The 10,822-nt window shown below is 36.6% G+C and overlaps 1 protein-coding gene across 1 annotated transcript; it reads left to right on the forward strand.

Moving 5' to 3' along the window:
* The first annotated feature begins 4,562 nt into the window (after nucleotides 1-4,562).
* On the forward strand, nucleotides 4,563-5,510 carry LOC131837990 (ubiquitin-conjugating enzyme E2 N-like). Its single transcript, XM_059183638.1, has one exon. It carries the CDS (start codon nucleotides 4,613-4,615, stop codon nucleotides 5,069-5,071), a length of 459 nt encoding a protein of 152 aa, XP_059039621.1. The 5' UTR covers nucleotides 4,563-4,612; the 3' UTR covers nucleotides 5,072-5,510.
* The last annotated feature ends 5,312 nt before the right edge of the window (nucleotides 5,511-10,822 follow it).

Raw genomic sequence — 10,822 nt, forward strand, 5'->3', positions numbered from 1 at the left:
TACATTACAATTCAAGTCTATGTAGGATGGGAAAGAGGGGAACAGAAAAAATATTTGAAGAAATAATGGCCCCAAATCTTGCAAATTTGATGAAAACTATAAACCTACATATCAAGAAAGTTCAATGAGACTCAAGTGCAAGAAACATGAAGAAAACTGCAAGGCATATCACGGGCAATTTACTGAAGGCCAGTGATAAAGAGAAAATTTTAAAAACAACCAGAAGCAGGAAAAAAAGACATCCTAAAGAGGTATAAAGATGACGAAACAATGAAAACAAGGAGGCAATAAAGCAGCATCTTGAATGTCATGAAATAAAAAAGGAAAAAATAACTATCGACTGAGAATTCTATTAGAGAAAATACCTTTCAAATATGAAGACAAATGTAGACATTTAAAGATAGACAAAAGCTGAAGGAATGATCAGCAGTAGGTTTGCACGAGAACCGTTGATGGGAGTTTTTCAAACAGAAGAAAAAAGATAACACAGGGAAATATGAATCTTCAGGAAACAATGATGAGTACCAAAGTTGGTAACTATGTATAACACTTTTTTCTTACTACATAACTTTAATAATTGATTATTAAAATAAGAAAAATGTAGTGTAAGGGTTTATTATATATGTAGAATTAATCATATAAGAAAGGACAGGAGAGCAGACAGAGAAGAATATTTTTATCCTCTTATATGCAAAATAATATAGCACCACTTCAACGTAGACTGGATGCTGGACATAAAATAATGAATAAGATAGACAAAATCCCTTCTCTCATGGAGTTCAAGTTAAAAGCAAGGACCCGTGTTTACTTGAACCAACCTTTTTTAAAAGCTAAGTTCTCAAAACTAAAAGATGATTAACATGACAAGAATGAGAAAAACTGATACTGTAACAAGAGATATGGGCAAAAACATGAATTTAAGTTTTTTATTAATGAAAAGTATTTCCTATTTCTATTTTGACTTTTATTTATTAGAATGGCCATCATCAAAAAGACGAGATAAATGCCGACATGGGCACAGAAGAAAGAGAACCAGTGTGCACTGTTGGTGGAAATGTCAATTGGTGTGGTCATTATGGGAAAACAGGATGGAGGTTCCTCCAAACATTAAAAATAGATCAGTTTGGTCCAGAAATTCCACTTCTAGGTATGTATCCAGAGAAAATAAAAGCACTATCCAGAGGACATATCAATACCCTCATGTTCATTGCAGCACTATTTATAGTAGCCATGATATGGGAAAAAACCTAGGTGTCCAACAACGGGTGAATAGATAAAATGCGATCTATATACAATGGAACAACAGTCAGCCATAAAAAAGGATATCCTGTCATTTATGACAACATGGATGGACCTTGAGAGCTTTACACTAAGTGTAATAAGTCAAAAAACCACAAATAGTCTATGATCTCACTTACATGTGGAATCTAAAGCAAAACTTCATAGGCACTTATAGAAAACTCAGAAGCAGAGATGATAGAAGCTTATAAAAAGAGACTCAGATTTGTGGTTGCCAGACACAGATGGTGGTGGGGGTAGGGGAATTGGGTGAGAGTGGTCAAAAGGTACAAACTTCCAGTTATAAAGTAAGTTCTAGGTATGTAATGTACAGCGTGGTAATTGTAGTTAATAATACTGTATTATATATTTGAAAGTTGCTAAAAAAGTAGATCTTTAAAGTTTCATCACAAGGAAAAATTGGTAACTATGTGAGGTGATACATATCAAATAACTTACTGTGGTGATTGTTTCCCAATATATGTATATATCAAATCATTATGTTAAACACCTTAGACTTATACAATGTTATATGTCAATGACATCTCAATAAAACTGAAAAAATATGGCTTTTAAAAAATCATAATTTTGCATTTATGTAATGGACACATAAATTGAAAATATCTTTGCTTATCTCTGTATCATGTCTTGGTATCACATCTTCTACTCCCTGCCTGAATATAGTAATAAGTATTTAAGGAAATGGGTAGTGATTTGGCAACCAAAATCCATACTTATTTTTAGGATAATGTGGCCTGTAGCCTTCAAATATTGAAAGAACATTTTAGTGATCAGTATGTGCAGATATATAGCCCAGTTATAAACTGTAAGGGGTCCAAGATTCTATTTTCCTTGTTTATTCAAATTCTCAGTAGGAGATCTGGATTTGATGTTCCTTAGAAATGGTTCAATTCAATAAATAAATTCAATTTACTCCCCTTTTCAGAGAGAGAAATCAATTTTTATAGTAATATACAAATGCCACAAAGACAGCAATCCATCTAATTTTCAGAAATAGTAAACTGTAAATAGAACAAATGGTTTTTATATTTCCTGTATTGATGTTTTAGAATCTCATACAAGTAATACTTGTAGAAGGTGAATTTAGTCAGGTATGTCCCTGAAATCTCTATGACCAGGTAGTTCATTCACTCACCCAAAAAAAGTCTGCATTTTTGGTATAAGTTACTGACATATAAAAGTCACTAATTTTCTGCTGTGAAGGATACAAAGACAACAGATAGAAAGATAAGCAATATGCTCATCTTCAGCAAACTCATAATGTCCTGGGGTTGTTGAGAAGTCTCCACAGTAAACTATAATGAAAGGTCAGAAGGAAATAGTGGCAATAAAAGAGATATAACCAATAATTTAGAAAAGCCAGTGTGTACCAGTGGATTCAAAGATGACTTCATACTGGGGATAGTATTTGCATTGGACTATGATAGGTTAACCATGAACAGGCAGAGGCCATGAAATACATTAAAGCTGAAAGAGAAAATGATGTAATTTAGGGAAGATATTTGAGGGAGAGTATTTAGATTCTATGTAGGTGAAATATAAATGGTTTAAAAAGTCTAAACTTATCTACAACATCACGGTTTATGAAAAACAGGCAAACGTTTTCTTTAAGGTACTTGAGATGGAGTTACAGACAATCTGTTAAAAAAAATAATAGCTGACCATGGAGCATAGATCTGGTTGAAACCCTCTCAGCTTACTTGACTGCTCAGGCAAGGTCCAGCATTAAAATACCAGAGAAACTGCAAGCTGATCATTAGAGAAAAATAGACATTTTTCCCCGTGATTTGTTATTCCATGAATAAATGACTTGGGAAACACTACTTAAATAAGAACTTGGTCTCTAAAAATGTATCTCACAGGGAGTATTTCCCTAATTTCATATTTTCTAAAATAAGAGACTCCTATGACATGCCACCAAATCTGTCATAGAAGTCTTCACCAATGGCAAGCACTAAATGGAGTGATCAAATTTAAAAGTTAACAATAAGAGCATGTCTCTTTAAAATCTATTTCATACCTTTCCCCTTAAATTTTGTACCATTCTCCTATCAGGTGATAACACTCCTCCTCTTTTGGAGTATTATAAAATAGAAATTATTGAATAGGAATTTCCTTATTTTTCCATCAACAACTCTATAGACTTATTTGTACCTGACCCAGTCTTGTTTAAACTCCCATCACTTGTAAGTGTCACTACTGGTAACAAAGGCTAATATCCCCATTTATGGCATGGGTCCCGTTGCCTCTCACCAGTCAAGAATTTTTTTCATTGCTATAGTCTTTCTCCTGAGCCTTCAAGTTATCCTTCTAGTCAATTATTCTGATTAATATTCAACCAACCTCTAATATCATCTCCCATTAAAAAATGGTACAGAAACCCTACCATTTCTCTGCTCCCCTGAATTTCTAAATTCCTTAAAAAACAAGGGTCTGAAAAAACATATGGCAGATTTATTTCCTATTTACGTATCATCCTTCAATCCTCCAATTCAGCCTCTGACACAATCTCCACATTGTCAGAGACAATGAACACTTCGATCAGTGCTCATCATGGTTGTTCACTGCTGCCTATAAACACTTCCTTTCCCATGTATGTAGGACATGCATCTGCCCTCTCCATTCCCATCCCAAGCCAAGCTTCTCTTCCTTTTCTTTCCTGCTACACCTTCCTGGACTCTTCAGTCGCTCCTTTTGTCAATATATCTTTGCTCAGGGCCCAGGGACAAGTGGACAGTACGCAGTTCTGCTATCATAATTGTTCTCCTAATAACCAGGGTGATAAAATGCATAAAATTTTAATGAGGATACATGATCGTGTCTACTTACCAGTCTAGGCAAGGCTATACTCCATACCACCTGAAAGTCAGATGAGTTATTTAGTCGTAGGTCATATTTTCTCAAATTCAGGGATTATTTACTCATTTTTTTCATTCAATATGTATTATTTAGTACCTGCCATGTATCAGCATTGTTGTAGATACTGTTGTTTCTAAAATTTTTATTACCAGAACAGCTCATCTTTATTTCTGGTAGGAAATGTGATGGAGACTGATTTTGAAGGTTCAACTGTATTTTTCATTCCAAATGGTAGTCTTTTTAAAATAAAATCAAGTGTCCCATAGATCCTGAGGGTAAAACAGTAAACAAGATTGACAAGATACCTGCCTTCATGGAACATGAGAAGGTAAAGGTGGGGTGAGGGAGTTGGCTTTATTATATAGAATTAATAGCATTACTCATATCAATTAAAAATTGGGGAGGCGAGCGGAGCCAGAGTCGAGACCAGAGGCCTAACTCGGGATCTGACAAGATGGCCGGGCTGCCCCGCAGGATTATCAAGGAAACCCAGCGTTTGCTGGCAGAACCAGTTCCTGGCATTAAAGCAGAACCAGATGAGAGCAACGCCTGTTATTTTCATGTGGTCATTGCTGGCCCTCAGGATTCCCCCTTTGAGGGAGGGACTTTTAAGCTTGAACTATTCCTACCAGAAGAATACCCGATGGCAGCCCCTAAAGTACGTTTCATGACCAAAATTTATCATCCTAATGTAGACAAGTTGGGAAGAATATGTTTAGATATTTTGAAAGATAAGTGGTCCCCAGCACTGCAGATCCGCACAGTTCTGCTATCGATCCAGGCTTTGTTAAGTGCTCCCAATCCGGATGATCCGTTAGCAAACAATGTAGCAGAGCAGTGGAAGACCAACGAGGCCCAAGCCATAGAAACAGCTAGAGCATGGACTAAGCTATATGCCATGAATAATATTTAAAATTGATCTGATCATCAAGTGTGCATCACTTATCCTGTTCTGCCAAGACTTCTTCCTTTTTTGTTTGCATTTAATGGACACAGTCTTAGAAACATTACAGAATAAAAGCCCAGACATCTTCAGTCCTTTGGTGATTAAATGCACATTAGCAAATCTATGTCTTGTCCTGATTCACTGTTGTAATGCATGAGCAGAGGCTAGAAGTACCATCTGGATTATTGTGAAACGTTTAAAAGCAGCGGCCCTTCTCTGCTTTTATTCATTTCCCCCATCATGGTTAAGCACTGTGAATGAAGGCAGTTGTCAGGGTTAGCTGCAGGGGTTTGGGTGTTTTTCTTTATTACTTTTTTGAGGGGGAGAGGTAGTTTTATTTTAATTTTATGGGCTCCTTTCCCCCTTTTTATGGTGATCTAATTGCATCGGTTAAAAGCAGCTAACCAGTTTTTTAGAATATGCTCTATAGCCAAGTCTAACTTTATTTAGACACTGTAGATGGACAAGCTTGATTGTTTGAACCAAAATGGGAACATTAAACAAACATCACAGCCCTCACTAATAACATTGTGACTTTGCTGTCAAGTGTAGAATCCTTCCTTCAAGAAAAAGCTAGTGACCGTTTTGTATGGCTTGTCTGGAAACTTCTGTAAATCTTATGTTTTAGTAAAATGTTTTTTGTTATTCTAAAAAAAAAAAAAGGGCTTTCATCAATTCATAAGACTCTAAATTCCCCAAAATAAAGTACTGTTTTTGCCTAGAAATATATGCAAAAACAAGATCTACCTAATGTTGCTGTTTCTCCACACCTCAAGAAATTTTTGTAATCAAAACTGAAGGGAAAACCCTTCTTCATTTTAAAATCTACTCTTACGCAGACTTGAAAAGACTAGAACCCAATGGTTGAAAGTAAGTATCAATGGGATACTTGATTTTATTTAAAAACTACTATTTGGAATGAAATATATAGTTTAGCCTTGAAGATCAGCCCCCCTCAACACATTTCTTCCCTAAAAAAGAGATGGGTCAGTCTGATAGTAAGAAACTTAGAAATAATTTGCATCAAATAAATGCCAGGACCCTGATAACAAAGTGTCTATTAAAGCAGGTTATTAGAGTATATAAGAAGTATGATGTTGCTTTGCCTGGTTTCCCAGCACTGTGGAATGTCTTACACCCATGTCCATCTGGGCTTGTGACATACATATGCATGACATGATTTGTTTCGAGTCAAAAGATGCTACGAGGGGCGCCTGGGTGGCTCAGTGGGTTAAGCCGCTGTCTTCAGCTCAGGTTGTGATCTCAGGGTCCTGGGATCGAGCCCTGAATCAGGCTCTCTGCTCAGCAAGAAGCCTGCTTTCCTCTCTCTCTCTCTCTCTCTCTCTCTTTCTCTTTCTCTCTCTCTCTCTTTGCCTACTTGTGATCTCTCTCTGTCAAATAAATAAATAAAATCTAAAAAAAAAAAAAAAAAAGATGCTACGAATTTTGGGAGGGGAGCAGCAAAGCAAGATTTATTGAGTGATAGTTCAAAGCTCCTGAGAAGGGAGGGGACCTGAGACGGTGGCCCACCACTAATATTTTTGTTAACGTTTATTTATTTATTTGAGAGAGAGAGCATGAATGGGAGGGGGAGAGAGAATCTCCAGCAAATTCTGTACTGAGTGTGACCCTGGCAGGGCCTCTATCCCAGGACCCTGTGATCACAACCTGACCCGAAACTGAGTCAGAAACTCAATCGACTGCACCACCCAGGAGCCCCAGTTACTAATTTTAATAAGCTAAAATGTCAGCACAAGATTAAAAAAGCTTTTCTTAGTGTGAACGTAGCTGGACCTCTTCACCTTTCTTTGCCTCTCTTTTTTCATTGATTAAAATAATGACTAATAATGTCCATTCTGACTCATCACATTGTCTTGAGAGAATTATAGGATAAGCATTAAACTTATGAGTTCTTGTTAAATCACAGAATACATTAAGATATGTCTTACAATTATTACCATTTCTATTATAATAATATTAACAGTAATACTGCATACCTTCCAAATGGTATTTACTTAAAGGACTTTTAAATTATGCTTTCTTTTTGGTTTTACATATACTTGGAAACTTCCCAATTCATTATTATAAGACATCTTAAATGTTGAACATTTAAGTCATTACGAATAGCTAATTTGAGCATGCATATGCTATGGAAAGAGAATGTTTATTCTATACACCTATTTGATTGAAATTTTGACCAGAAGTTGTCATTATAGTCAAATTAGATGGCCTTAGTTTAAATGGTGCTAGATCTCTTTAAAAGATGTTTTTGTGAATTTGACAAATAGCAATTACAGAGCGAGCACACCAACCGTGATAAATATTCTGGTTTCAGCCTGTCAGAAACTAACCGAAGACTGAGAGGAAACGCACGATAGGAAACATCTGTTGCCTTTTCAGGCCTGCTGAGAGATGATGAGGATACACCTTTTGACAGTAAATAAATAAATAAATCATAAAATAAAATTCTAGAAGTCAGGGCTTTTTTTTTTCCCCCCTCACATTACTTTGTTGAACTAAAGAGCGGCTCTGTAATTTAAATTACGAGACAGATATTTCCCAGTGGTTAGTACACATTTTAAAAGCTTTCAATAATTCTCATCTCCGTTATCTTAATGAAAGACATTAATGAACAATTGAAGATAGAACTTTAAAGTAGAGGCAAAAAAAAAAAAAATTGCCAAGGCATATCTATGAGGAAAAAGATTCTAACCCAGTGTCTGGTGACTTTTTTTTAGTCTGTAGTGGTAGGAAATCTTTCATTTTTAAAGTGAACTTAGGCATTGAAAGATAGTTTTACAGAAAGTTCGGTTACTTTTAGGTATTCAGTATTAAAACAGAAAATTACATGTAATTGCTCTATATTCAAATTAATAAAGGTGGTAACTGTGAACTCATTCCTTTCTCCCCCAAACAAGTTCAAGGGCTGACGGTTTTCCTTCACACACCACCCCTTGTCTTTTGTCCCATCACTGGCTTTGTGAGTAGCCAGCCTTTCTTTTTCGGTGGGAGATGCAGGGGTGGAGTGGGAGGGCTCTAAGACATTGACAGAGAGGTCAAGCACATCAGTGTTTCCCACAAGGTAGGACTGGGCATTGAAGTCATTCCTGATTAATGGATTAGCTGTCTGTACGTGGCACATAGAAATACAAGAGTTCTTATGTTGTGGCCTGCGAGCTGTGCCATCCTCAGTGGAACAATGTGAGGACGGTCCCCTGAGCTTGGCTGAGTTTACACAGGTGCATCCTGGCATGCCCATGTGGAGACTTGACAGCTGACTATTAGGATTTTCAGGTGTGGTCCCCCCACCACAAACCCCTTTCCTTGGTCTCATTTCTTCTTTTCTCTCCCTTCTCTTTCTCTTCATTTCTTCTTTTCTGTCCTTGCCTAAGCCCTTAGGTTGGGTGGTTTGGCTCTGTTTTTATTGTTTTTATAATTTGTTGCATTTGGCATAGTATTTATGCTCTGCTCCCATTAAGCCTTAGACTTTTGAGCTCCAAAATATACCTAACTCGTGCAAATGAGAAATTTACTCTCAAGATTATTGTCCCTGCTGTAAGTTTTAAAGGACTATTTTGGCACCCAAAGCTAGATTTTAAATATTCTTTTTACACACACATAGTAGGAATTATACATATTCTAATTCAGAGGCTTAGTTTTAATAGCAGAAGGGACTCATGGTATAAAATAGATAATAATAATAATAAAAGAATTAGAGGGATAAATTTCTTAATATATCAAAAATATTCTCCCACTATACATACAGGTATACCTTGGAAAACAAAATAGCAAAAACAAAACAAAGAAACCTGAGTAGCAATAATACAGTGAATTAGCTGTTGCTATTAATTACCATACTAATTGTTGATTTTTAAATAGTGTTAGTTATCATTTCACTCTCTTTTAAGTATAAGCTCTAGTAAACTGCAATGTAAGTTAAACACAAGGAGATAAAAATTAATTTCGAGGTGATAATATTAAAAATGAGAATGAGCTATACTATTTCTCATGTTTAAATAATGAAATAGAAATTTTTTAAAGATTTATTTATGAGAAAGAGGGAGGTAGAGAGTGTGGGGAGAGGGATGGAGGGAGAGAGGCTTAAGCAGATTCCACCTTGAGCGGGAGACTGGTGTGGGACTCAGTCTCAGGGCCCTGAGATCATGGCCCCAGCCAAAGCCAAGAGTCGGATGTTTAACTGACTGCACCACCCTGGTGCCCCAGTAGACTTATTTGTTTTAATTGTCTAAATAACTCCTGGTAACCCAATTTTTGCCAGAGCAGATATCACAATATTAAGACTGTAAATGGATGCGACAGATCAAAGGATGATTGCTTTAATGTTGCAGTGGCGTCCTGGGGCTCCCAATGTGCTGAGAGTTACCTCTTTAGTTGCTGGACTGAGAAAAGTCTAGGGTAGGGATTCCAGAGAAGTGTAACCTGAGGCAGGGTAGCGAAGCAGTGGAAAGTAAACCCAGTGGGCTTGGCCTGGCAGCTGTTCATTAATAGGCCAAACAAAAGCCTCCTGGCTGACCATCATCAGTGTTGGTTATCAGCCTGGGACGGTATGAATTTTCTTCTCAGCCTCAGATGTGAACACTGCTTCATGTCTTCAGTTTTTTTCTAAAATCAGATATATCAGGTTCAATCCCAACTCTTGGGCTAGGCAGGAAATTCATGTCAGGGTCATTGTGTAGGGGAAATGTGCTCACACTGTCTCTGCCTTTTTCCCTTGCTTCTCCTACCACCTCCCTTGTCTTCTCTCTATAGAGCCTGTATGATTGTTGTGCCTTGGATGCAGCTGATCCTATCCAGAGATCCCACTACTTTGGGATGCATAGCACTGAAATGAGATTGTGATTCCTCCACCCACTCCCTCTTATGGATTTTAGTTCACAGGCAGAGACATTCCCATCCTTCACCTCAAAGCCCAGCCACTTCCTTAAGCTTCTGGTGGCATCCAGCTTTACTCCTCCAGCAGTGACTCTGTAACAAATTAGGATTTTTATTTACTAAAGGAAAAGCTTTTGTATTACCTAGAATTTGGATTTTTGAAGGACTTAATACTGATAGATAGAGGGAAAGGAGATTCTTTGAGTTTGTAGAAAGGAAAAACACATGAAAAATGGTACTTTTCATCTTTATAATTCCCCCAGGTACATAATAATGCATCATAGTCACTAAATTCTTCATCATCAAGATCAAGGATTGTGTTTTATTTATATATTCTTATCGAGGATTCCCTCAGACAGGTGGCATTCGGTAAATAATTGTTGAATTAATTAGAGAAGCATTCTTATCCTCTAACTCCTAACTGGTTTATTTCTTGCCAATTGTGAGCATTTATTTTCATTTGAATCAGCTGCTAATTTTTAAAAGCAAACATTAAATTGTTGCTCTGGAGGTTGTTTGATAAAAGGGAGTTGGTAATTCTGAATCATTAGCATTAATATGAAAACCTTTTGTTAAAGGTTCATTCACTTAACCACTGAACTGAGTTTAAATGACTCAGTCAGTTTCTCACAGTCAAAGATATGTCTAAAAACAACCTATAAATAAATAGGCACTATAATTACTACTGGGGTCCTTCTGGTATAATTAGGTAACACTAAAATGAATAAGTTACTGTCACATGGCTTATTTGCCCTTTTTTACACCTTGATTGTACCAAATTGAAAACTAAGCAAGGAAAACAAATTTAAAAGACAAGTGATTAGG

Source organism: Mustela lutreola, chromosome 8 (genome assembly GCF_030435805.1).
Source record: "Mustela lutreola isolate mMusLut2 chromosome 8, mMusLut2.pri, whole genome shotgun sequence".
NCBI classification, from domain to species: domain Eukaryota; kingdom Metazoa; phylum Chordata; class Mammalia; order Carnivora; family Mustelidae; genus Mustela; species Mustela lutreola.